We start from the raw sequence: 27,963 nt of genomic DNA, 5'->3' as shown, positions 1-27,963 counted from the left end.
AAGACTAGCCCAAAAAAATAATAATACAGAACGTTTAAAACATAATAATCCTTAGAAGACTAGCTTTAAAAAATGGCAGTAATAATAATACATTATAGAAAAACTCACATTCTACACAACTAAAAGGAAGGTGGAAGAAGAAAGAAAAGAATAAAAAGAAAGGAGGGAAAAATCCCTAATACTACTAAGTTTCTTGCTCGACTTTCCAAAGGGTCAATTGTCCAAGTTTTGCTGACGTCTAGGCTTCAATAAATTCTTTAGTGATTGCAAATGCACAGTGGCCAATTACTAATCAGTTGAGCGGTTAGCATACTCTTGAACCAAACCCCCGAACAATGACGGCCTCTCGAGCAATCTAGACGGGTTGTCAAACTCTTTAGCAAGTCCTGTCGAGTGATAGAGAATTGTATGTTAAAATGTGCTTGGCCAAACCTACCTAACAAATTCATGCACCCAAAGCGGAATGAATGGTTTGTGTTGAGTATCTCACTCTGAACAAATAGAGCCCCCATAATTAGGATAAGATACATGGTCTACTCATTCCACTGTCGGTTAGTTTTACAATCAAACTCCATGTTTATCTATGCTATATGATCCAGTGCAATTGAAATGAGCATTCGGTCCAAAAAACAAGATCACATTCCTAGGATCATTTGAATCTATTGGCATCACTATAAGTTTCAAATCAGCTATTTCCATCCCAAATAGATAGCGTTATAAACATTAAACTTGTATCCGTTTAGTTTTGGAACTACACAAAATTTTGATTGTCATTAGCTTGTCCAAAATTAGTGCATCTCACTTTAAGTGTCATAGTGCATGGCATAATCCTTAATTAAATACAATCAACATGCCCTATAAGTATTAAAATAATGGAGTTAATGCTTATATCGAATATTGAAGACGTAATTTTAATCGAAAAATAATCAACAGCAAAAGTTAAAAGAGAGAGAACACTTACCTGCATCTATAACCAAAACTCTATCACAGTCCATAACTGTTGGGATTCTGTGAGCAATGCTGATAATTGTACACGTAGCAAAGTCCTCTCGGATTATCTTTTGTATCATAGCATCAGTTTGCGAGTCAACTGAAGCTGTTGCCTCATCCATAAACAAAAGTTGGCTATGCTTTAACATAACCCTTCCTAAACAAAGAAGTTGTCTCTGCCCCACACTCCAATTGTCTCCATTAGCAACCACTGACATAGTATAGATAATTGGAAAAAAATAAGTGATCTTTGAACATAAAGAGAAGAAAATTACAAATTCAAGAAGCATTTGGTCTGAGAAGTCCATAGGGAGAAGGCACTGCACCTGATGAGTCAAGTTTATCGGGTTTTGCAGCAACAACGTCTTTAAGTTGGCACCGCTCAAGGCTCTACAAAGAAGGGAAGAGTAAGAAAATATAACAACATAATGAGATTTGTCAAATCACCTCAGTCGAAAAATTTAGGACACAACATAGGATCTTCTGCTTTTTCTACCATACTAAATCACTCAGCAACTCAAAAATCAAAAGCTAATAGGCTAAGATTAATTCCTGTATCAATACATTTTAAAAAGAAAATACTTGTATCAATGCGCAACTCCGAACTTCTACAATTTAGCATCCGGATATGGAAGATAAGTATATTCATGATCACCTTCCATATCTCTTCATCAGTATACTGGCCAATTGGATCAATGTTGCTTCTCACCGTTCCTTCAAAAAGAACTGGTTCTTGTGGAATGATCCCAAATCGTGATCGAAGATCATGAAGCCCAATCTTTCCTATGTCGATGCCATCTACGATTATTTTCCCTCCTGAAGGTTCGACTAGCCTGAAGAAGACTTGAACAAGAGTTGATTTTCCACTTCCTGTTCTACCAACAACTCCAACCTTTTCTCCCCCATGAATGCTGACAGTGATCCCTTTAAGAACCAATGGAGTGTTTGGGCGATAACGCACCTGCATGCAAATTTTTTAAAGCATATTCAAGTTTCTAACTTTCCAGAAGTTTGCATCAAAGTTGTTCAACCATACTTTACATGAGAGCAAAAAAAATACGGGCAGAAACCACAAAATCCTCCTAATTCACTACTCCAAAACAACATAAATGATGTAGCCTAAGTAACCTCAAGGAGAAGTCCTCCAAGAACCAAGTTGTGAATCTTTTATTAGAATGAATAATGTGTTTCATACAAGAGGAGAAGACTTCTATTTATAGAGGTCTATCACAAGTGGAGTAAAAAAGGAATTAACCTAGAGTATTACCTAATTACCCAATTAACCCTTAGCCTTCTTACATCAATAAACCTCACTACTTGTGAATCGTGATTTTCTAAAGCTGGATATCAAATAAACCCTTTGGTTTGATAGACCTATTTTAATGTCAGTTTGACATTAAGGGTCGGAGGAGACCCATCTTAAGATCTGTTCAGAATTTCTTTCCAAAAAGTTAAAAAGAAAAATGATTCCTAGTAAAGAAAAGTGTTTTTAAGCACTTAGAAACCCATAATAAATACCCTTATTCGAACTTCGAAGTGGGATTACTTGATGATATTAGTCAAGCAATGTCTTTGAATGCACGTATTGACCTCAACACCCGAATTATTGAAAGGAAAATATAAAGTTAGTTTGGCCTATAAATTTTAATGGTATCACTACTGGCTACTCAATACATGTTGCTGAGCCATTAAAACTACATTCAAAGTTGTGTTTGCAGTGAAGAGACAGAATTCATAGATAATTACCAGCAGATCTTGCAGATGAATATCACCATGGGTGGGCCAGTTTGGAGGAGGAAGTTTGTCTTTCATCCTCCATGCTGCTTCAGAAGGTATTATGGTAAATTGCTTTATTCTCTCAACAGAAACCATTTTGTTTTCAATGAAGCAACTCATATAAATGGCCCAGAACAGAACGGTATTCAAGGATAATCCATATGAAAGTGATAAACCAACAGTTGCTGCATCAAATAGAATAACTGAATTAGACAAATTCTGACTAAGTTTGGTTGTCATCTTATCAAATATAGAAGACTTAATAGCATGTCCTAATTTCATTAGAAACATCAGATCTTAAAATGAGTACCTGGATTTATAATACTGCTAGGTAATAAGATCATGAACAAGGTAGAGATACAAAGGAAGATACTTCCAAGGAGCTCCAAACGGAAACCCAACCACTCATTTGATCCATTATTGTGAAAATCCATGCGTAAATTGGCATTAACGCGTTTGATGTTTTCTTGACAAAATAGCTCTTGTTTTCTAAAAGAGCGTATTGTCATTACTCCAGTTATGCTTTCTGAAAAGTGATGAATAACAGGTGCTTTTGTGATAGCATCCAGACGAGTTAACTCACGAGATGACGAAAGAAAATAGTCCTGTATATGAAACGGTGAAGATTACATTTACATTATGATGAGAAACATGTTGACTAGTTGAGTTTACCTGTTTGTATATGATGATACATATACAAGAGAAATTGAGATGATGTTAAATATATGACTAAATGGTTGTAAGGCAAGAAATATTTCAAGCAGCTAAAACTTAGAAAGTGCACAACTGACAGAATTTAATTAAAATACATACCCGGTACCACACGTTAAGCCAGCCAAGTGGAATAAGGAAGAAAGCTGTAGGCCAAGAATATTGACATATAATGATGATTATGCCAAGCACAGCGAAGTACATGACGAGAGTATTTCCCAAGAAAAAGGGGATGAACAGATCAATGTTGGTCTGATCATTTGATGCCTGATTAAAGAAAAATAGTTTTCAGTGAAGTTCTTCAAAAAATTCTTTAGTAAAGTACTTGACTATAGCTCCTTTTCAAACATATTTCCTATGTATGAAATGAATCTATTGAATAGGTAAAACGGACTGTAGAGGCGTTTCTTTCTTACCCGACTTAGTATCCTTCCTGAAGGTGTAGTGTCAAAAAATGACATGGGAGCATGTAGGATACAATCAAGAATTTGTGAGAAGAAGACAGTAGCTGTCTTGAGCCCCAAAAATATAGTGCCAAAAGATCTGAAAGCTACCAACACCAATGAAACACAAGCAAGTATAGCATACACGGTAATGAAAAGCGAAGAGTCAAATGACTTGGCGTTCTCATCTGAAGTTTCGTATGCCAGCCAGTAGTCACTGGACATGGACGACAATTGCCCTGCTAAAGATAGTGCCAACACAACAGCCACACCCCACCATCCAAATGCCTCTGTGCAGTAAACTTTGTAGACTTCCCAACCAACTCTTCCTGTTTCTCTCTCTTCATCTTGGATGAGCTTCGAAGAAGCCTTATCCATGTTTGGCTTATCAACAACATTGTTTTTACCACTGGCCTCGCTATGCTTGGATGAAGATCTTCGAAGTAGGGTACGATTGTCAACTGCTTCAGTAGTGCTACTTTCCACAGCTTCCATGGAGGTTTCATGTGCAGCAACCAAGGCCTCAAAATCTGTTTGAGTCCTTAATAAATCGTTGTACTTGCCCGATTGCACAATCATTCCATCTCGCATTACCTATAGTCGGTAGCACCAAAATTCAGTCCTCTAACTGCAAGGTATCATTTGCTTTAGAAACATCTACCAAAAAGAATTGCTTTGTAAATTATGTACTTACCAAGATGAGATCCACATTGTGCAAGAAATCAACTTGATGAGTAACAAGTATGACAGTTTTGTCCTTGAGAATTCCCCTAACACACTCCTGTGAAATGACAACAGGAATAGCTTTATCACAGCCACTGATATTCTAAGTCCCCACAGTGAAGATATAATATGACATTTACCCAAAGTAAGTTTATTTGAAAAGATCATGTTCATGCGTCATAAAGAAAGTGATACACAAAACATAACAGCATAATTGGCTCTCCATTAAAGAAAGTGATACACAAAAGGCAACCATACAAATGAAAAATATGGAGAAGAATAAATCCAATAGATGTCAGTAGTTAACATTACCCTAAACTATAAAAAGCTCAAAGTATATTTAAGATAGCTTTCAAAATAAATGCAGAAAAAATATGTTGATAACATGATGTTTCAGAAGTAATCCCTTTATGTTTAATAATTATACACAATAAGTACTTTTAAGTAGATGTTTTTCCAGTTGAGTACCGGGGAGAAAAGAAAAGAACTTTAAATGTTTTAATCAACACTTTTAAGTCACTCTTAAACAAATGTAAAGGATTTTGTTTGTGTGTTGTTGTCACTTCTCACCTTGAATATTTCTGACCCAGTGTGAGCATCAACAGCACTAAACACATCGTCCAGGAGATAAATGTCGCAGTCTTGGTATACAGCTCTTGCAAGTTGTACTCTCTGTTTTTGGCCACCACTTAGATTAATGCCGCGTTCGCCAATCTCTGTTTGATCTCCGAATTCCATCATTTCTAAATCCTTTTCCAGGCAACAAACTCGGATTACTTCGCTATATCTTTTTCTGTCCATTGGCAAACCAAACAATATGTTCTCTTCAATAGTCCCATTCTGTATCCATGAAGTTTGCGCAACATAAGCCGTTCTCCCACATACCTGAACCTGTTTATAGAAAGAGATTTGGGGTGACAAAGTTATCATAAATTCTACTAGTTTACATGAAAAATGCTAAAATAAAAACAATCCTTTTCACTTGCAGTCATGGATTGAAAAAGAATCATACCCTTCCAGATATTTTGTGCATCTCGCCTAGAATGGAAGCCAAAAGAGAAGATTTCCCAGATCCCACGATGCCAACAACAGCGGTAAGTTCTCCTTTCCTCACATTAAAATTTATATTTTTCAGAACTTCTCCACCCTCATCGTCCCAGCTAAATGACCCATCTCGAACCTCCACTGCTATTCCACTGTCACAGCGTTCTTCCCTCTCCACTGAATCCTCTGCCAACTCCCGACTCAGCATGAAACTATCCAACCTTCCAAGTGATATTACTGCTTGTGACAATGAAATTAAAGACTGAGGGAAGGTTCTAATAGGCTCCTGCACAAGTTTGAAGAGACTCATTGCTGTAAACACTGTCCCTGCATCAAGTCGAATGCCTAAGAGGATTGCACAGCCAAAGGTAACAGTTGATATCAGAGCTGGCGCGCACCCCAGCACCATCATAGTGGTAGATACTGAATACATGAACTTAGAAAGCCATTTAAACTCAGTCCCACGAAACGTTTCAATTCTTTTCTGAAAATGTTCCTCCCATGCTTGGAACTTAATCACTCGCATATTATTAAGCATCTCATTTGTTGCTTTCATCCTTGAATCACGGCCCATCATCAATTGCCGCATGAACGTATTGTTATTCTTGGTAGTAAAAAGAACAAACAAAAAGACAGCCAAAAGACCAACTGCCGCAGCAGCCACTGCAGCACCAAGATAAGCATACAAGAGCGCAAAGGCTATAGCAACTTGAAATGGTGTCAACCATATAGCATGTAACTGCAGCATCATATCCGAAAGTTGTTGGGCATCTACAGCCATGTAATTTACTATCTGTCCAATCCCATGAGCCTGTCTGGCAGATGGGGATAACTTTAGGCCTTTCTTATATATTGAAGTAATAAGGGTACACCGAATAAGCATTCCCAGCTTCTGGGAGCTGAAGTTGAAGTGATGTGTAGTTAACACTTCAAAAAATTTAGCAAACATAAGTGTCAATATGAGGTAGTATCCTTCATAAGGGGAGCTTCTTTTTCCAGCAGTATAATCAACAAAACTTTGAATAAGGACAGGCCCCAAAAACATGACGCCAAGACGGATGACAGCAAGAACACCAGTGAAGAGAATATCCTTCCAGAAGCACCGAAACAATGTGCTTCGAACCGGATGCTCAGAGCTCTCCTGTGGTTTAGGCCATTTTGATTCAAATATTGCTAGTCTTCTCGCAGCCCTATGTTCTGGAGAAAGGGATGGTACTTGGTCAACAACTAAAGGAGCTGCATAACCTGTTTTAAGCAAAGGGTTCATCCAAAGCCAGAGTAATTTGGACAGTAAAGAAGCTGAAGCATAGGTAGTCACATTGGATTCATTTGAGAGTTCAAATTCCTCGCCTTCTTTATTAATTTCTTGTACGATTCTGGTTATCATAATGCCAGTTGATCCTTCAATGGAAATATAAAGAAGAACCATTGACAATGGCAAGAAAACTATGAATACAATGTCATCGAATCTCAAGTTGGGTTCCCCAGTTTCTTTGTCAGAAACCAGACGAATAATCCCAGATGCAGTAAAGAGACAAACAATAATGAAATTTGCAGCCCAATAAAGCCGGAGTGTTAATGGATGCCTAGCAGCTTCAAATCTCTTTTCATGAATTATCAAGATAGCAATCACTGAATGAGTTACAGCTTGAACTAACCAAAAGAATCCATTGGTTAATTTCCATTGCGACTGTTTACTCATAGTAAAAGCTAAAATACAAAAGACAATGCAAATTAAGGCAAACAAAACACTCAAAATCAAAGAGAGTTTGAACCAGATTGTAGTTTCGAGACATGCCCTACTCTTCTCAATGAGAAATTCATTCAAATCAGAACTGGCCCGGCGTTTGGCAGTGAACTTGGAATATAGCTTTTGTGCTGCAAAGAATATGACAAGAAGTAAAAATAGAAGATCAACGAAGGACAAAATTGCTCTTTGAGGACATGGAGATAGAAAAGCGAACTCCAGCCATTGGGAAGTGGTTGAAGGATAAATCCCTTTTGAAGATTGAATCGCACTGCAAGAGAGTGATGTTAACCACGAAACAGAAGCCATATTCCCTTATTTGTACAAAAATTTTGGGGTTAGCTTTAATCGTATGGTTGAGGAAACAACATTCCCATCTCACAGTTCCTGAAAAGCAAATAGAAGAGGAGAAGGAAAAACATATAAATCCATAGATGACAAACTTTTGACAAAAGTCATCATAAACGCAAGAGAAATCATTACAAACATATGAAAAATACATTGAAACTAAGAGATTCAAACAAAAATACAAAGCCAGGAAGAAGGCTAAAACTGAAAGATTCAATTTCTCAAAAGACAGCAACTCATTAATGGTTGAATTCAGTGACTTGTGAATTATGAAGGATAAGAAAAAAAAAGAGAAATCACAGATGCAAAACAGAAGCTAACAATTCAGATCAAACATAAAGACAAAAAGAAATATACAAAATCAAAAGAAGAAGCCAAGGTTAATTCAAAATGAACAAAAGACGAGGAACTTCCAAAGCATTGGAGGCAAAATGATCAATATAATAATAAATATTCTAACACCCAAGAGAAAATAAACACTTAGGCCCAAACCAAAACTCAGAAAAATAACAATAAACAAACACTGAAGGGGAAACTTCAGCAAACAACAGCATAATTGAAAAATTCATAACAGACAAATGAAAAGAAAAATAAAAGATAACCCCAAAAAGAGAAAAGTGAAAAATAAAGCTTATTAAGCTTTACAGAGCTGAACAAAAAGAAGCCCATCGTTAAGCTTCTTACAGAGTCATTTTCTTTCATTTCATAAGCTACAAAAACAGAGGTCCATTAATGGCTGCCAATTGGAGTCACGGGGTTACTAAAGTAGCTTTGAATTTTCCATGGAAATGGAAACAGATGAAGAAACCATTGAAGAAGGAAAAGAGGAAGACATCGATGCAAACTTACAGTTAGACTGTAGAGAGAACTTGAAAACTGTTTTGTAGGAGAAAGTTGTAGAAATGGAAGAAGAAACAAAAGCAGACTTTCCTCGTTCGAAAATATTTCGTCTCAATTTATACTTTAAGTTGTCGCCTTGGCCTTATTGATTATTTTATCTTTCTTTCTCTAACCACTCCATTTTATTTTAGTTTTTTTTCTTTTCCAAAATAATAAATATAATCATTACACTCAAAATATTACTAAATAATAAAATTTTATAAAAGAAAACTATTGAATATTGAAATAATCTTAAAATACTATTTTTGGTGAAATAATTAATATTTGAAAAACTACATCTCACATTTATCGATAGACAAATTTTAAAACCAATCGACCAAGATTAATAACCTAAAAACTAAATGATACTAAACTTATATTTTCAACAAGCATCTAAATAATTATTAAATGTTGGACTTTACATTCTACCTTATTGCATACGTTACATTGTAAAAAATAATGTTGAGTGTTAACTAATTAAGAATAGTGTTACCAACAAAAACCTCCTAATATTATTTGCACTCATCCCCACATAATCACCAATGCTAAGCTCAATGGAGAGAAATCAATGCAATGTTTAAAAGTATACAATGTGAACTTAATGAGGTCTAATAATGATGTATTAATGTGCATGTGTAATTTTCAAAAGATAAAAGCTATAAAATAAACTTAGTTTTGATCTTTGATTGTTTAAAAAAACAATATAAATAAACTAATCAATACTAAAATAAGAAAAAATTTATCTCAATTAACCAAAAGAAAGATTTAATAATAATAAGTTCGTCTTTGCTGACATCCAAAGATTTCCTCCACCAAAAATGAAAGCATTAGTCAAATAAAGATTTGATTTGTTGAAGTTTAGAGGTGAGATTTAATAAATAAATCATGTTTTACCTCAATCTACATTTACTTTAAATAAATCCCACGATTCTTTATTTTTCCTTTTTCGTTTTTTTATTTAATTTTTTAAATAAAAAAAATACACGAATTCGAGACTTCACATGTTTCACGTGGTTCTAAAGCATTTTTCCTCTTTATTTATTTATATATATATATATATATACATATATATCAAATTATCTATTTATCTTTATGTATGTTCAAATTTTCAAATATATCAAAAAATTGACTATAAATAAGTAAAATCTATCTATGTTGTGAAAAAAAAATTTAACTCAATCTTTCAATTTCATTAAATTTTACCTTGGAATTTCCACGATGATAAAAAAAACAATTGTCGGTCAAAATTACTTGGTTACATTTAATAAAAAAAAAAATCTGATATTTTTAAACAAAAATAAATGTTGTTCGTAATCAAAGTCTTTCATATCTAGAAATATGGGAATGTATTTTTGGAATGTAATTGATACTATAGGGTGGAATTGTTCTTAGTTTGATGAACCACGTGAATCAGACCGATTGGAGACAATCAATATGGATTCTATTATTCTTTCGGTAATATAATGACAGAATTTAATTCAATTTTTAGCCTTTTTTTCGATTATTACAATTTTAACCTTTCTAATAATTGCAACTTTAGCACTGCACTTAAAATGTTTGTTTTTTAAAAAAATATTTGTTTGTTAATTTTTTTTACAATTTCTCACTTCTTTAATTTTAAAAAATATTTAATAGATTCTTTATCGATTATTGAAATTAATTATTATATTAAATTAAAAATATTTACATGTATAGCAAAATATTCCAATCTATATCTTACTATATCTCATGAACACATATTATAATTCTTTAAACTGAAATTATTTATAAAATAAAACAAAATTTCGAATTATAAAGTAATGAATTTTTCTATATCTTATAAATAGTTTTAATATTTTACTATTTTTAAAAATGTTTGGTAATAAAATAAATAAATAAATAACCAAAATAATTGATGGGACCAAACCCAGGACACTGTCAAAACAATTTTTTCCTTTATCTCTTGAACAGGGAATGAGTTTTGCTTAAGAAAATAATTAAATAACTATTTTCTTCAAATTTCAAATATGAAAATCTTTTTCAAATATCTATGTTCTCTCTATTAAATCTAGATTGTTCATATCTAACGCCTAATTTTGTAATTGTGTTCGTTTAGTTGTAATCAATGTGGCAATGTATTTGATTCCTATTCACATCATGTTTATTTCTTATAATTTTCACTATGGATCATTGAGTGCTAGAGAGAAACCATGGTGATACAGGTGGAAGAGAGGTGATGATGTCACCAACAACATATTTGAAAAGGATAGAACGACCTTCACAAACAATCAACTTATTGTGAAATCAGCCAATAAATGATCCAAAAAGTTAGGGACAAAATTGTCAAAGGATCGGTTCTTGAAAAAGTTATATGACGTTTTATTGACATTTGATTCAAGTAAAATTATCAAAAGTATACTTTCGCTCGTCTCACTCACTCTTATTTTTCTCACACACAAATCATTATTCTCTTACTCCATCTCCATGCCACTCTTGCCCACTCAAATCGGTTTCACTTTCACTCAAAAGGTGTTGTCGCTCAAACTCGATGTGTCGTTGTATCGCTCTCGCCCCAAATGCCCATCTCACAATCCTTTTGAATTACGGGTATTGTTTATAAGATTCTTACATCGAATTAAGGCATCCTTTAAGATATTAACTGTGCTCTTCATTTTTCTTTTATTCTTTTTTCATCCCTCCATTTTATTTATATTGGACTAATAAGAAGAAAAAAATTAATACGAGACATGGTATTAAGATTTGTAAAGGCATTATTGATACGAGACATGATATTAACATTTTTCACACAAAAGAAAAATATACATATCTCGACATTTTCATACATTCTTAGATTATTTAATCATCTACAATGTTAGTTAGGTACTAATATTTTCAAATACATATCTAATCTTTCAAACACATCAAGCTTTGAATTGAATGATAAAATTAGATTTTAAAAATTTCCTTAAGGAAATAATAACACGGAGAATTGTAAAAATAACAAATTTAACAAAATATTCACAGCATATAGCAAAATTTTCAGATTCTATCAATAATAGACATTGATATGCTTCTATAGTAACATTGACAGATAATGATAGAAGTTTATCGGTTTCTATCATTGATAGAATCTAAAATTTTGTTATAGCTTATACATATTCTAATTTATTTTACTATTTTTAAAAATGTTCCTAATGACAAATCTATTATATATGTTCAGGTGTTAAAAAAACTGAAAACAAAAATCTTATGACAAGTTAGATGTATAATTACATGGGATCTACGAAATAGTGTAATAGATTAATAAATTACGAACCGACCATAAGTTTAAGAATTATATAGGATTTATTAAATAAATGAATAACAAACTAACAAAATGTGTTAAATAATGAATGAGAGTAGTATGTACTACGATAATACTAAAAAGTCTTTTGTATTAGGTAGTATCCCATGAATGACATTTTATGATTTGTTAGCTCATCCAAAGCATCACTATATTGGGTTTTTTCATTTCATTCTTACTTCTCCCCTAACATTTTCGTTTGAAGCAAACATTCAGCAAATCAAAATGTGTAAGATTTGCCTTTTAATCTATAACTTAGACATTTAGACTATCATCAAAACATATAAAGTGACAATAGCTTATAAAGTTAACTCTGTCGATCACTTTCTCTACTACAATATCACTAGAATAATATATTTTAATCCATGGACTATAACATTAATTTAAGAACAATGATATATACCTTTTTAGTTAGGGTAGTTACAAGGGATCTCTCAATTTTAGAAAAAATAATTAAGTATATAGTAACATTTTTTAAAAAATGGACTTTTATCGATAACATAATCCATAAGTGATAAATTTATATCATTGATAGATTTTAACAAATTTTGATATATTTATAATTTTTTAAAAATGTTGTTATATATTTATTTAATTATTTTTTTAATCTAATTGCTATATCTACCAATATTCTTTTAGTTATATCATATTAGTTTCTATTTATAAGGGTCTGTTTGGGGTAAGATAAGGACTAAAATAGTCATTTGAAGGGGAATGAAAGGAATAAGGATTTAATCTCTCATTTTATCCCTTTTTTTTTCCCTCTCGGACACCCTTTCATTTATTTATTTATTTTTATTATTTTGTTATTTCCCTCTCAACCACTTTCCTGCTTATTTTGTTTGTTAAAATATTAGAAACTAAAGTTGATTAATTTATTTTATTATTTTGTTTGTTAAAATATTTTTTTTTCATTTTTCATTTTTCATTTTTCATTTTTGAGATTTGAGTTTTAGTTATTTTTCAATAAATTTTCTAAGTTTAGCCTTCACTAAATTTAAATCGATTTCAAACAAATTGCTAACTGTATTATTAAACAAATTGGTATATATATATATATATATATATATATATTATATATATATATATATATATATATTTATTTATTTGTTTAGAACAATAAATCTTAGTGGCCTAATACATTTCACATCAATTTTGTTTGATTTAGTTTAGTTAGGTGAATTTAGGGATGTTTGATTTGACTCTCCATAGTTAAAATTTTAGTCATTTGCCGATTTTTAATTCATAAAAATATCATAATTTGATTCGGAGAATTTAGCCTATAAAATATTTTTGTGTTGTTAAAAATAGATAACCAGTTTGAAATAAATATAAAATTAACAAAATGTAAATTATATCACGGCGTGACATAAAATTAATTAAAACGGCTAAATATAGAGTATTGAGTTGTTGAAATATTCATTTGTTTTTAGATTGGAAATTCAAACTGCATTATTATTATTATGTTTGTTGTGCTAAAAGTAATCAATAATTGTAGAGGTATAATTTACCAAAACATAACGATCCATTAGTTTATTGATAAAAGTTGACATTGTATTTAACAAAATTAATGAAATTTGTTTTCAAAAATATGAAAATCGGGTAAATTAAAAATATGAATATTTGTGTATTAAATTTAGAAAAAATAAAATATGAATTTGAAAAAAACAATAAATAATTTTTACAATAAATGATTATGATTATGATGATCCCCACGTAATCCTTTCCTTCCCCAAACGTCCCTAGAAAAATCTCGCTTTTTAACGCCAATCTCATCAACGGGGTGAGGGTATAGTTTGGATTAGGGCAAGAAAAAGGCCCAAAAGAAAGGTCCAATAAGAAGAATATGAGCCCATGAACATAAAATGGAAAGCAAATTGAAGACGAAAATTGAAAAGGTTGGGATCTAGAGAAGTGAGGGAGATTAATAGTAGCTAGAAAGTACTAGAACCCTCGTTCGACCTTCTTTTATCCCACAAGCTCATACCGCCCACTTGGCTTATCTTCTGACTTTAGGGTTTCTGTTTCTTCTTCTCTAGGGTTTTTCATTTTCTTTTTCCCCATCGTCTTTGTACAATCCCAAGCAATGAGGTATAATTACTGCTCTCTTTCTCTCCTTTTCAACCTTCATTTTTACCTAGATTGCATTCTTATCGCTGTCTCTTTTGATCTGTGATTTTCTCATCTTGTGATCTCTAACTCTACTTGGTTCTACCTAATTTATGAGATCATTGTTACTTTCTTGTTCACTTTCTCTCTTTTACTCCCAGTATTGGGAATCGGAGTTTGTCTTGTGAGTTGTTGCGTATAAATGTCTTACCAAATTATTATGGTAGTGGTTTTTTTTTCCCTGTTCATAATTGATGTGTTTCTTGGGACTTGGAATTTCTAAACGCTTGGTTGGTTTTGTGATGAGAATTGTGGGAATATCATTGTGGTTTACATAGGGTTTTAAGTAGTTCCTGTTTTTCTTAGTCGGGAGGATTGTCGGTTTTGATTCTGCTATCACTTTTTTTTTTTTTTTTTTTTGCAGTCTTTTCACCAAGGGTCGCAGGATTGTTTGTCTAATCGAATACAAGTTTTCTGTTGGCATCATTTACTGTGCATTTGATGGCATGGTTTTTTGTTTTATTTTAACTTATAGGGGCTTTAAATGAATTTTTAGGTTGCTGTGTTATGGTGCAAGTCAAATTGGTCAACTGAGGGCTTATCTTGTTGGTCCTTTTTCATTTTTTGCTGAATTTTATATTTTAAAATAGCGTCTTGGTTTGTCGTTTGAGCTTTTGAGTGGGTTAGGTGGCTGGCTGTTTGAAATCTGTTGGATGATATATGGACTCGTGAACATGATTTAGTTTTAATTCGTAATTTTGAGAATTTCCTATGTGAACGTAACTTTTGGGGCTGTTACAATTTATCTATACATTTATGATTACTGATAACATTTGTTTAAATAATGTAGTCGTCATCCTGAGGTGAAATGGGCTCAGAGACTGGACAAAGTCTTCATCACTGTACAACTCCCTGACTCAAAGGATTCTAAGGTCAATCTTGAGCCAGATGGAGTATTCACTTTCTCTGGTAGTGCTGGTTCGGAGAATCATCATTACGAACTGAAGTTGGAGCTTTTCGATAAAGTTAATGTTGAAGTATGTAGACATTACTTCTTATAATTAATTCTTGCCGTGTATTTTTCATTTATAGTATGCTTTCATATATTGAATGGACCCTGTAGTTTGCATCTAATTTCTAGTTGTCAGGAAAAATTTGAAGAAATATATGATATACTAGTTTAACACGACAGAAATCTTGTCTAACAGGAAAGTAAAGTTAACATTGGAGTTAGGAGCATATTCTGTATCCTAGAAAAGGCAGAGAAGGGATGGTGGAAAAAGCTATTGCGTGGAGATGGAAAGCCACCCCATTATGTCAAAGTAGATTGGGACAAATGGGTGGATGAGGATGAAGATGATGGTAGTTCTGTTGTGCCTTAAGTTTTTGCGTTCTACTATGTTTCTTTTACTTTTCATCCTTTCTTGCGTATCTGCCATTGTGTATCTAATGTGTATTGAATATCAACGTTCTTTTGGTTGTTCAGGAACTGCTGGTCTAGGTGACTTGGATTTGGGAGGCATGGACTTTTCGGTAAGGATGTGTTAGTTGAACTGGTTGATTTATTCTCTATTTCTATATCTTGTTCTGATCAATATTTTATCTTGCAGAAATTTGGCGGTATGGGTGGTATGGGTGGCATGGGCGGCATGGGCGGCATGGGTGACATGGACATGGGAGACATGGGTGATATAGGAGATGATAACGACTCTGATGAGAGTGATGATGATGGTAAGTTCCCATTTTGCTCAAGTGTTACTGAAATGGTCAAATGTATAGGCAATTGAAATATTGACTGCAGTATTTCGACCACATTTTCCTCTCCTATTTTGACGGTAACTTGTATGCCATTATGCCGTTTTGTGTTATTGATTTCTTTTGTTCTATCTTGTAGAACAAGAGGTGTCAAAGCCAGAGAAAAGCGGGGAGTCTGCAAAGCCAGAGGGTGAAATCAAAGGTGGAGTTGGGTCCTCAGAAGAGAAAAAGGAAGCTGCAGCTAGCACATGATTTTGCGGGGTTCATAAATAACCAAGCATTTGATAATGTTTTCATAGTCGTGGCTTGAATTTTTGAGCTTTATGATGTGGCCTATTTCATCACTGTGTAATTTCTCTGGAACTGCTATTTTTGAACTGCTTAAATCTTTGCAATCCAGGAAAAGATTATTATTTCACTAGCTTATACTAGATGATGCATTAGAATGAGTTGAACTGAGTTGTGTGGCTTTTTCTTAGTTTATGATACGGTTTGCTTAGTGATTATTCTTTTTTTTTTTTTCTTTTTTCTTTTGCTGAAAAGTTTATGATATTTAACTAACTTGGAAATTTGATGGTCAGTTTGGCCGTGAAGATCATTACCCAACAATATTTTTAGGAAGTGTCATATCCAATATTCTCTTGATACAAGAGCATGAACGAGGAAAGCTTAAAATTGCAACTTATTTTCTTTGTTTATTTCAAGTATTAGTATAAAATTCGAGTTTGATGTGTGGAGCCCTTTGATGTCGTCTGCTTATTTTTAGTCGTATTGGCATAAGTGAGAGAATGATGTTTTTATTTTTCTAATTTGAAAAAATTATAAGAAGTTAAAGATGGTGAAGGTAAACTTTGAAAAGTTAGAAACCAAATATAAAAAAAGATTACCATATAAATTTGGGGATAAAAACACATTCTTGAAAACTGGGGCTTTACACGCCAACTTCAGCAGTGTTGAGCCAAGATCATCACATGCACCAATACCAATACAAGGGTAAATAAGAGAAAAAAAGGGAAAGAGAGAAGAGCCAATAGAAACTAGAAGCCTTTGCCAAAGTAGTAGGGAGCGCATGCACCTTATCACTAATATAACTGTTTAATATTTACACATAGATAGCTTAACTATACCTTCTAACTATATACAAATTACACAAGCAGGGAAACTAAACCATTCATGAATTTGAGCTTGACCTAGATAAATCATAGTTAGCTTGTAATTATGATTCCACATTCTGAACTAAAGGAGAGGAGAAAAATAAGAATGAAGAAACATTCAACAGTCAGCTTCACTTTCTTCTGACCTTTTAACCGTTGTAAGATCCACCAAGTGTCTCATGGTTGGCCTACCATGAGGGCAGTTCCAAGGAGATTTCAGCTCTGCCAAATGCTCCAATATCTGAAACAAACAACCATATCAGGCAGTCCAGCTGTTATTTCTGCACAAAGTGCTTTAGAGGCTCACAAGGAATAGAAGGAACTTATTTTTTCGAGTCAGAGATTCCTTAAAATAGAGAGAGCAGCATAGAGTGTCACCTTCTGCATTTCATTTCTCCCTAGTGGATCACCAATCATAACAGAAGATCTACATGCCCGAGATGCCAGCATTGCTCGAACTCGGGAAGGGCAGACTGAATCAGCAGTGTCCATCCGATAAGAGCCGATTATAGAACACTCACCCTCACTATCAGCAAGTGTAGAAATCAGGTCCTTAACATCTGTTCAAACACAACACCATTGTTATTATGTGTAACATTGCATGTTGTGCTGGAAAACCAGTAAGAAGCATCGTAGAAAGTTCAAGCAAGTGAACTTAACAGTTCCCTGTATCTTTGAACAATGAGAGCTCTAAGAAGCATCGTAGAAAGTTCAAGCAAGTGAACTTAACAGTTCCCTGTATCTTTGAACAATGAGACCTCAGTATTTACATTGTCTTTCAGAATGATCAAGGCAGAGACTCTGGAAGTAAAGGAAAAAGAACAACTAAACCACATGTCAACAAACAACCCATTCCTTTAATTTTAACCCCCACCATATTCGATATTTCTTTATCCATATCTTTCTGCGCACCTATATAACTATTCCCAGTTCAATTTAATGTGAATGACCATGATTTGCAGTTTCCATATCTAAAATTGTGAACTATAGTGAAGCGAAGGAGAATCACCTTCAACTCCAAATGTTATATTTTTACTAAAAGGGACAGCTTTTAATCTGAATCGATTGCCAGGTAGAGAACGTGGATCTTCCTCTATAGTAAATCCATTTTTCCTGTCACCAGAGTAGAATTTGACTTTATCAAATAACAGATAAGGTTGAGCCAAAGCAATTCTAATGATGGAAAGAAAAAAAGAACAGGAATTATATGCAGCATAATGGCACCTAAAAGTAAATTGAAAATAGCAAGTTCGAGTTATACAAATTCTGCTGAATTATTGTATATCTCAAATATTGAACGCACTGCATAGCTAAGTTTGACTAGTATTAGATAAATAGTTCTCCCCCACAAAATTAAAAAAAAAAAAAGAGATAAATAGGTCATGTGATACTTCTGATCTGTGTTAGGAATCTACAATGAATAAATTTTTAACTATTTCTTCTCCATAGTCCATAGAACTCTACTCTAGATGCATAGAGGGAGACTACAAAATTATAACAGATCAGAGACAGAAATATGATTGTAGACACTTCACAAGAAACGTCTCATTAATGTAATGAAAAAAAATCAAATTTTTAGGAGACACAAACTCTCACAAAGAGAGAAAGGAAAGATACGATCTCTCTGGTATAAATCAATTAACTATGGGTCCTTTCTTGACTTCGAAAATAATTTCTCCAAAAACTACAATCACCTGAATACATCCATGTGAATCGAAACGACAACTTCTTCTTCAGCAGATAGTTCCAACCCCAACGGCCTGCAAGAACAATTAACAATGACCTTAGAAAAGCAGAGAAGGATTTTACACCAAACGTTCTATTCTCTACCCTCAATTTCTACTAACCAGAGAATTTAACCACAATTTCTCATTCTCATTCTAACAGAAACTAAAAAAAAAATAAAGAACAGCAAAGTCCCTCACCGTAGTAAAGGCTGTTGGTTCAAAATTGTTGATTGTGACAGTCGCTCAAAATTGTACTTCTCATCAGCCGCATGCTAAAATTTGAATATTTCAATAGATACATTTAAATTTTGGTATAACAAGAAAAAGCCCAAGATGACTCAAGAAAAATCACCTGATCAACAATAAATAGATCTTGATCTAACTTCCCAATGATAAATCCAAGGTTGAATTGTCCAATCACCTATAAAATAAAAGTAATTATTAGTCCTTTCATCTTCAAGTGAAAAAAGAATCAACGGAAAACAATTGATTTGATTATGCTAAGGACGTTCTACTTTGTCCTTTCTGCCTACAAGAATCCAAAATTGACGTAGATTGTATTAACATTAGGAATTACTCAGCTTCAATCTTGGCTTCAGCTTCCCAAATAAGAAAAACCCATTTTCTTAAGAATGCCTAAAAGAAACTATGGCCAAACATGGCTATAGACTTTAATCAGGGCTTCAGAGAAGAGAATATTAATGGAAGCAATCAAATGTCACCAGTGGCATGTCCTACTAGTGTAAGTCACGAAAGTTTGTAACAAACAGGTATTGTACTTAAAAGCCCATACCGAAAGATATGGTCAACAGCAACTTACAATAAGTAATAGTTTCAACTGCAACAATCATTAGATAACGTAAAAAAAAAGTGGGTCGACCTTCATTCTACTAAAATCTTTCTTTCTGAAGAGCCTGTCCAATTCCCTAGCAGCAGCCTCTAAAGCTCTTGCTTTCCTGTCTTCATTATCAGTTTGGGAAAGCTTCAGAGTAGCAGCAGCATAGTGGCTGCAAGCGCGGATAAAAAGTTAATTATTACTCATGTACACTGTAAGAGTGGATACTATTGAACAATGTTAGCATTTCAGAGACCATTTCAACTTTTTTCGTTCACATGTATAGCCATTCAATTTGAATCTCAACTGCCTCTGAAACCTTCTTTTCTTCAGCTCATGAAAGTCAAAATGAAACGTTGAACATAACTTCAACTGAGGACTGGAGCTTTCTTTCAGAAAACCAGAAGGTTGTATTGAGCAGCCAGGCAGTGGGAGATCCTCAGACATCATCGCAAGATCCTTGGTGGGTGAAGCAGTAGATTCTATCACAGAAGAATGCACCTTGGCTACGGCTTCCCCTGTACATTCCTACAAGAGAAATGGCCACATGAAGAGCCAGAAAATTGTATACCTCTGTTGCTTCTCCAATAACATACCCCCCCCCCCCCCTCAATGTAAGAAATTGTATACCTCTGTTGCTTCTCCATCATCACTATGGTCTGCAGAGGATGGTGGAAGATAAACTTTACTGACGACTCTATCTGTTTTAAATTGAATTGAGCCGTCTTCATCATTCCCAACTACAAAATCATCAAACACCTGGAAGTTTCCATTAGTGCATTCTATATCCTTGGATGCGATATCGGGACAGGTTTTCTTCCATTGATTATTAAGAAATTGGTTTCTTAAGACGGGCACTTCAGACAGTGGTGCAGACAAAGTTTCACTTTTTCTCTTGTTTATAGTTACAAACTTGTCAAGTGAAGATTGAACACGGCTTGTATCTGTTCCAGTAACTGACAACAATGGAGAGAAAGGAGTAACGTGTACACCTTTCTTGTTACTGAGATATGTTCTCTTATGCTGATCATGATCGTTTAAAGGAACATCAGCCTTCTTCGTGCCATGCGTTCTAAGAGCAAAGTCCTTTCTGGTTGCATTTTCCTCATCATCACTATTTAACATCTCAGTAGAATGTGGGGATTGTTCCACATTTTTAATTTTATTGAAAGAATCATCATCATCAGTCTTTGGCTGATGAGAAGAAGCATCTCTGAGATCACCCCCATCAGATGAGAAATGTTCCAATAACATACTCAATTTCCCATTATCAGAACACAGCTCAAGGCTATCAACTTGTACAGTAGGTTCTTCAACTTTGTTCACAGAATAACAGGCATTAGTTGGTGAATAGATCTTCAGTAATTCCTCTCTCAATGTTTGCAAAATGTGAGTTTCATCAGAGAAAAATATTTTTCTCTTATCAGGAGTTACATTGACATCACAAGCTTTACTTGGAAGAGTGAAATTCAATATTGCAATTGGATATTGCCGGGAGTTTGCACTTTTATATAACTCATTTACAAGTTTGCTCACTTTAGGCATATCCACAGGTCGATTATTGACAAAAAAGAATTGTCGATCTCCCAAATTCCTCCCACTTCCCTGCCCACTTTTCGATACAAATCCATCAACTTTGCAATCATCTGATAATAATATACATACAGACTCCAAGCAGTTGAAGGTATTCATACCAAATACTGTTATGATGTTGTCCTTAATGGAACCACTTCCTTGAGTTTTGAATACCACAGACTTCGCATTTTTTCCAGCAGAATTAGTGCATAAAAATCTAACTCCTCTTGCTATGACAGCATAGGCCTGGAATGTGGAACAGAACAATTGAAGACTTAAGTAACCAGAAATTTTTTTAAAAAAAGAGAGAGAACTTTTCATATATATAAAATACATTTACATAAGATAGTAAACAATAGAGGCCCTACCCTCTTCATGATGATCACACCATTTTTAATTCTGAAATGACAAATGAAATCCTTCCTTATCAATTTCGTTGTAGGAGTTCTCAAAGTAAAATTAATTTTTTAACGTTAAATAAGATAGTAACTAAACAACAGTGGCCCTACCCTGGTCATCTATGATCACGCCATTTTTCTTTCAGACATGAGACTTGAAATCCTTCCTTACAAATATTATCATAGAGTTCCCAAATGTAAAATTTATTCTCACCTGTTATCGTAAAGTTAAATTTCTCGAAGTACCAAAAAATTAAAATTAGAAGATGGGGAAAAATGTGTCTCCATATTTGAGCAAATAATTACAGCCCATGTTTGGCATCTCCTAACAGCCTACTTAACATCCTACTTAACCCACTAATGATAGAATGTACATCCAACAGAGAAAACTTACATTCAACAATGAAATGAGCTTGCCATATTCCTTTCGAATATTACGACTGAACTCTTTGCTGCGCACAGGTAAATTGGAGAATAACTTCTTAACCATGACAGTGGTTCCAACTTGGCGTGCAGTTTTCTTCTCAGCAACTAGTAGTCCTGAATGATCAAAAGTTAAGTGGGTTGCAACAGACTCATTCTTTGTCTTAGTTTCAACGGTCAAAGTCCCAAGAGAACAAAGAGAACTCAATGCCTCTCCTCTGAAACCATAGGTAGTTAAAGATTGAAGATCAGGAAAATCAGACAATTTCGACGTATGATGCTTAAGAGCAAGAACCTGCGACATTTAAAAATAAACACATCAAACATAAGAATGCAAAATAGTATCAACCAATAAGAAATTCCATATTCATGTAAAAAAATCAACTGGGTTAAAAATGAATTCCTTCTAACGTATCAATGATCGAGGGTCAACAGGAGTTAAGCCACAAATTTGTCATTTTTCATTTCCACAAAGAGGGAACCGGTGAAACTACGAACAAAGAAAAAATAAAAAGAAAAAAAGCTTTAGTTAATGAGAACTCAGAGAAATACCCTGAAATTGGTGGGAGAAATGCCGGACCCATTATCGATGACCTGGAACCATTCTTCTCCATAATCTTTCAAGGAAATCTCGATGCTAGTGGCTCCAGCGTCCAAGCTGTTCTCGACTAACTCCTTGACGGCGGAAGAAAGGTCGAGAATGACTTGGCCAGCGCAAATTCGGTGGACGATACCTTTGTTAATGGGCTTAATGGCAGGGGAATCGACAGCAAGCCCGACCTCCATTGTAATGCCAGAAATAATGGTTGCATCAATAGTGTGAAAACCCTAACTCAAGGATGAAGATGATGGATTTTTGGCGCCAAAGGAAGAACTGCGAGGGAACGAAGCTTCAGCTTTGGTCTCTCAACTCCTCCTCACTCACACTTCGCCCCTTTTCTCTTTCTTTCTTTCTTTCTTTCTCTCTCTCTTTCTTTCTTTCTTTCTTTAGTCTATATTTTTAATAGTAATTATATTAGATAAATATAAGTGTTTAATCTAATGTTTATGTTTCAAATTATTTCTTAATTATTATATTTTATATTTTATAATTAACAACCATTCAACTTTATATTTAGATGATTAAAAAAGATAGAATGTAAGTAAGATTACTAATAATTAGACGAAGGTTGAAAATGCGAGTAATCAAAGACAAAACAAAAATGTGATCATAGAGGAGGTAAAAGAATTGAAACGAGGGTTAGTTGAAAACTATGAAAATGAAATGTGTACTACAAAACATGAAAAAAAAAAAAACGTTTAATCCAAACATGAATTTTAGATTACATTACAATAACTTATCTCATTGTGATTTACCAAATGTTCAAAGTATATTTGTGCATAGGTCCAAATATATTATGTTGTATCAAATAAGTCAATGAGGCGTTAAAGTTTTTTAATAAAGAAATTAGAGTTTTAAGATTGAAAATTCAAAAAGATATATTGAACACTTTTCATAGAACACAATTAAAATAAATTAAAAACTATGTAATGTCAAAAAACTATTTGATACAAATTTAAACACCCGTTTATGTTTTTACTATGGACATAAAGCTGTAAAACTAATCTCATTATAAACCTTTCTATAGCTATTTTTAATAACTTAAAGGCAATATAATGTTTCAAGTATATGGTTTTTTTTTTTATAAGTACACGAACATTTGATCTCAATAAAAGAAAAGAAATATATGTTAAGTACCATTTAATTATATATAGTCTGCGAGATCAATGGATTGTTATTGTCTTAACCAATTGATACACCATTGTTGACGAAGTTGAGGCTAAAGTCTCACTTTGTTTCTTCAAATGGAACAATTTTTTAAAAAAAATGTTCAAAGTATCCTTAGTTGATACACCAACCCGATTATCAAAAGAATCAAAAGTTTTAAGAGAAGTTGGATGCCTCCTCAACTACGAAATTAACTTGTAGATATGCCAACAACACACACACACATATATGAGTTTTCAAACAACCAATATTATTGACATCAATAATAACTTCTTCACAGGTACTTCTTGTCTTCATTTCTCAGTCACCGTAGTCACAATTTTCGTTAAATAAAAAATTTAACAGAGTATACAAATCAAACGTCGTTGCTGATAAAGTATACTTTAGCTCTCAACCAATAAAGGGAGTATTATTAAGTGTTACAAAATACAATTGACATACATATATAATGGCACTGACCTCCAAAATCATAAGGAGAGAAAAAGAAACTTTACCCATTTGCAAATAAGCTTCCTACTAACATAAAAATGAAATTTAAGTACATGCAAAATGAATCTAGTTGAAACTCAAATACTATAAAATCTACTAGAGATGTGAAGGGGGGGGGGAACTTATTTCAAATGGAGAAAGACGATTCCATTACCTAATGCTGAAAATTAATTGAAGCTTTTGCTAATTATGGCTTTTTAATGAGATCGTCCAGAGAAGATCGGAGTCAGATTGCACTGTTACCTTCTCTTCTTTAACTATATTTGATGTGCTAATTAGACCCCCAAACTTCATCTCTGTGTCACCTGGAATACACATTAATAATACCATAAAGTTAACAAAATGCATTAGAATTCAGTATTCCATTACAAAAAACCTTCCCACTTGAGAATAAACAGTTCAGAAACAGCAGAGAGTTCCAATTGAAAAAGAAAACAGTGTCCCAAATTTTCAGTTAGTCGGGGTGAATTTAAGGGCATCCCTAACTAAGATTCCAAATATTTCCTTATCTTGTAAGCTACAGACTACAGTTCAATAAAATATCATGCTAAAGTAGTATCACATAGGGAGAGCACAACGTAATTGTTATCTTTAAGGGAAAATTTCATCAACGAGATTATATTTGAATTATTTTCCCAACACCCATCTTCTCAGGGTGGGTTGGAGGTTTGAATCTCTATACCCCCACTTTGTTGTACAAAAACAAAAAGTAAGAAAATACCGAGTTATGTTCTCTACAAAGTATCACAAGATAAAAAAACTTAGATTTAATTGAAATTGTTGGTTTTGGAGTTTCTGGAAAATCTAAGGAAATTGGGTTAACTCATGCGTCTTCCCAATGAAGCTGCTTTTGAGAAACGAAGCAAAGAATGATTTCATAGCAAGGAATAAAACTGCTGGTTCATAGTATGTTAGCTAATTTGCAGCTCCAAGTTGCTTAAAAACACGACACAGCTAGCCATTCATGGTGATGGTAACAACTTGAAAGTAGGATATTGACAGTACTTACTCAAATCCCATTCAAGACCAGTGGTTGTTGTGCTTCCAGAAGGCATCCCAATCGGAATGAGACCGCAATGTGGCCCCTCTACAGATGAATGAACAAGGATTTCATGGTGATGAGTCCTTGGCAGAAGATGAATAAGACAATCATCAGACAGAAGGATTATGCGAGTGGTTGAGAAACGGCATAGAACATTAATGTTTCCTATCTCATGATCAAACCGTCCACCCAGAGCTCCAGCAACAAGGATACACAGCTGAAAATGAGTAGCTCAACATTATAATGCCAATCTGAAAAGCCAGAGCAGAGAAAAAGTGCAGTAATTGAATCATTGAATGCAAAGAATGAAATGAAGTCCTAATTTAATCAACAAGCTACTTAAGATTTAGATCATGATCCGACTTACATTAGACTCCTGATTTGGAATAGATTGAAGAATATATGCAACACATTTGTGAAGATCTGTGGTATCCTGATCTTCAGATTCATCAAATATTTTGGTTCCCTACACCATGTGAATATGGATATCTTGAGCCAGTAATGTACACATGATAACAGACAGTGAAAGTCATCAACACATAAAAATGGAAAATTATACACAAGATGTAGAAAGAATCAGTGGGCTAGTCCTGTTCGCACAATGAGAATTGAGAACTAACCATGGTCTCAAAACAGATAAGAAATGTTAAAGACCTGTTCGAAAGCGCTTGATATTTGGTTGTGGTTTTTTCAATTAAAAAATTAAGCTTATAAAAACTACTTCACAAAATTTAAATAAATAAGTAGTTCTTTAAACTTTTTTATTATTATTTTATTATTTTTTATAATTTGGTTAAGAATCAAATGTTTCCAAAAGAATGATGAAAACTATAACAAAGAAATTGGGTGAAGAAACGCACACAGTTGTCAAAGACAAAAAGTAGAAAACCAAACGGTTCTTATAAAATTCTGAACTCTTTCTAGGGAGAGAGGGACAAAATAACATACTTGCATAGCATAAAATTCTAGTACTTCTGTCCGAATTGAATCCATGTCTCCTCTAATAACATCTGGCTTGTAGCTAGCAATTAAAAAAGAAAAAAAGAAACAAATAGATAGAATCAAAGCACAGTCAAGGTCATCAAAGTACAAGATATAATTCTAGAATAGTTTATTCATTTTAAAACAATAATATCAACCATCAGGAAATGCCATAGAATGATATGTAGACATCAAAAGCCAACAAAATAGCTTTAAATATCTTCTTCATCCAGCCAGCTAGCCAATGGGAAGTATAACCAAAAAAATTCCAAAAACGGTAAGGAAAGAACTGACAAAAATAAGAAAAAGAAAAGCTATAAAGTATGTAACATAAAAAGTAACAGTTAACGTTTGAAATAGAAGAAAATATAACCAAAAAATGAATAATAAACCCCAAGGTAAATTTCATGGGAATCTCACAATTTTGAGGGATTTCAAACAATTTTCGTTGTTTGTTACTGCAACAAAGAGAATGGTTTCACATCTCGTTTTTATGTGAAAAAATATTCTTCACTAAAATAGTCGGGGTTTGCATGATGTCATAGGGTTTTGAGGTAAATTGCTTATTTAACCTTGTCATACTAATTTCAGTTAAGAAATCATAATTAAAAGTCTATATTAGTAACTTCTTATCTTTCGTTTCTTTTTTCATTACCATCCAAACACAAAATTCTAAATACATTCATTTCATTCAATGAATGAAATAGTTTCTTAATCCTAGTTGATTCCAAAAAAAAATTAGTCATAACATAGCAGTCGGAAGTAATTACGACTGTACATTAATAGCCAGGGTATGGTCCCTAACATCAATAATCCGTCTCTCTAAAAAGGTGTCTAGCATTAACCATCTAAATTTCCAGAACAAACAGATGACAAAAACCCCTAGGCATATAACTCCATTACTAAAGAGAGAAACTAAATCACATTAAAAAAAACAAACCAATAAAGGAAGAAATGCATACTATAACAAAACAGAAGAAAAAGACAGTAGCAAACCAAACCTATTACGAACATCCAAAGCATCTAGATGAGGAAACATCAAAGGAAATTCATCAAATACACGATTGGCGCCTCCATCGGCACACAAACGAAGTTGTGCTGCTCTACAACAACAACAATACAGATAAAACCATATCAACACAAAAGAAATTCATCAAAACCCCTCAAAAATAAAAACCCAGAACCAAAAAAGGGATTCGTAGATTAACCGTGCTTCCAGAGCAAGGGAGTGAATTTGGGGAGGCGTTGATTGAGCAGAACGAGGGCGTAGGTTGAAGAACGGCGGCGGTCGGGCAGAGAAGAAGAAGAAGACGAAGAAGGAGAAGGGAGAAGGAAATCTGAAGAGTGGAACAAGACTTCCATGACGGGAATGCAAGAGATTGGAGAGAATTTGTGAAGGAAAAATGGATTTGATAAGTTGTTTTTTGTAGTCAAAGATGAAGAAATTCGAGAAAGTGATTGAATATTCAAAATCAAAGCAAATTGTGCTTAAGCGAAGAAGAAACAGTAGAAATCATGAAGACAGATGGGCTTTTATAACTGTCCTTACATTTCCCGCTTTGTGTGATTGGCACGTGCGTCTTCATGCCTAAATGGGTAATTTTCATTATATTTACAAGTTCTATTTCAATTTCTTCTCAACTCATTCAAACCTTATTAAAGTTTCATAACAAATCAAGAAATTTATATCTTTGACAATTTTTGAAATGGATTGACTTACTAAA

General features: G+C 33.6%; 4 protein-coding genes across 8 annotated transcripts; 1 reads left to right on the top strand and 3 right to left on the bottom strand.

Annotated features, from left to right (window-relative positions):
• Positions 1-5: 5 nt before the first annotated feature.
• On the bottom strand, positions 6-8,774 carry LOC101203297 (ABC transporter C family member 4). 2 transcript variants are annotated; one of them, XM_004136124.3, is made up of 12 exons: positions 8,632-8,774; positions 5,656-7,821; positions 5,214-5,534; positions 4,615-4,701; positions 3,894-4,514; positions 3,580-3,744; positions 3,077-3,371; positions 2,737-2,951; positions 1,646-1,951; positions 1,317-1,380; positions 962-1,201; positions 6-386 (listed from the first exon to the last, which is right to left on the bottom strand). In XM_004136124.3, the coding sequence occupies exons 2-12, from the start codon at positions 7,741-7,743 to the stop codon at positions 289-291; spliced, it is 4,500 nt and encodes a 1,499-aa protein (XP_004136172.2). In that variant the 5' UTR covers positions 7,744-7,821; positions 8,632-8,774; the 3' UTR covers positions 6-288. The 2 variants fall into 2 exon arrangements, with proteins under 2 accessions (XP_004136172.2, XP_031744403.1); XM_031888543.1 differs by lacking the exon at positions 8,632-8,774 and adding an exon at positions 8,467-8,610.
• Positions 8,775-13,915: 5,141 nt separating this feature from the next.
• LOC101210411 (uncharacterized protein OsI_027940) lies at positions 13,916-16,353 on the top strand. The gene is made up of 6 exons (XM_004135986.3): positions 13,916-14,074; positions 14,943-15,129; positions 15,301-15,454; positions 15,579-15,625; positions 15,703-15,823; positions 15,987-16,353. Exons 1-6 carry the CDS (start codon positions 14,070-14,072, stop codon positions 16,097-16,099), a joined length of 627 nt encoding a protein of 208 aa, XP_004136034.1. The 5' UTR covers positions 13,916-14,069; the 3' UTR covers positions 16,100-16,353.
• A 529-nt stretch (positions 16,354-16,882) lies between these two features.
• LOC101210654 (DNA mismatch repair protein PMS1) lies at positions 16,883-22,942 on the bottom strand. 2 transcript variants are annotated; one of them, XM_011661054.2, is made up of 11 exons: positions 22,512-22,941; positions 21,931-22,254; positions 20,194-21,384; positions 19,820-20,091; positions 19,609-19,735; positions 19,081-19,149; positions 18,927-19,000; positions 18,696-18,761; positions 18,011-18,114; positions 17,380-17,561; positions 16,883-17,242 (listed from the first exon to the last, which is right to left on the bottom strand). In XM_011661054.2, the coding sequence occupies exons 1-11, from the start codon at positions 22,743-22,745 to the stop codon at positions 17,120-17,122; spliced, it is 2,766 nt and encodes a 921-aa protein (XP_011659356.1). In that variant the 5' UTR covers positions 22,746-22,941; the 3' UTR covers positions 16,883-17,119. The 2 variants fall into 2 exon arrangements, 1 of the variants encoding a protein (XP_011659356.1); XR_004218172.1 differs by lacking the exon at positions 16,883-17,242 and adding an exon at positions 17,662-17,802 and having other exon boundaries at positions 17,416-17,561; positions 22,512-22,942.
• Positions 22,943-23,997: 1,055 nt separating this feature from the next.
• LOC101210895 (thiamine pyrophosphokinase 1) lies at positions 23,998-27,813 on the bottom strand. Of its 3 annotated transcripts, none has more exons than XM_011661053.2 (6): positions 27,448-27,755; positions 27,241-27,337; positions 26,207-26,279; positions 25,626-25,724; positions 25,226-25,475; positions 23,998-24,521 (listed from the first exon to the last, which is right to left on the bottom strand). In XM_011661053.2, exons 1-6 carry the CDS (start codon positions 27,599-27,601, stop codon positions 24,400-24,402), a joined length of 795 nt encoding a protein of 264 aa, XP_011659355.1. In that variant the 5' UTR covers positions 27,602-27,755; the 3' UTR covers positions 23,998-24,399. The 3 variants fall into 3 exon arrangements, with proteins under 3 accessions (XP_011659355.1, XP_004136036.1, XP_031744246.1); XM_004135988.3 differs by having other exon boundaries at positions 27,241-27,342; positions 27,448-27,746; XM_031888386.1 differs by lacking the exon at positions 23,998-24,521 and having other exon boundaries at positions 25,332-25,509; positions 27,448-27,813.
• Positions 27,814-27,963: the final 150 nt, after the last annotated feature.

The sequence above is a fragment of the Cucumis sativus genome, chromosome 7, assembly GCF_000004075.3.
Source record: "Cucumis sativus cultivar 9930 chromosome 7, Cucumber_9930_V3, whole genome shotgun sequence".
Taxonomy (NCBI): domain Eukaryota; kingdom Viridiplantae; phylum Streptophyta; class Magnoliopsida; order Cucurbitales; family Cucurbitaceae; genus Cucumis; species Cucumis sativus.
This window is presented reverse-complemented; position numbering and strand designations above follow the sequence as displayed.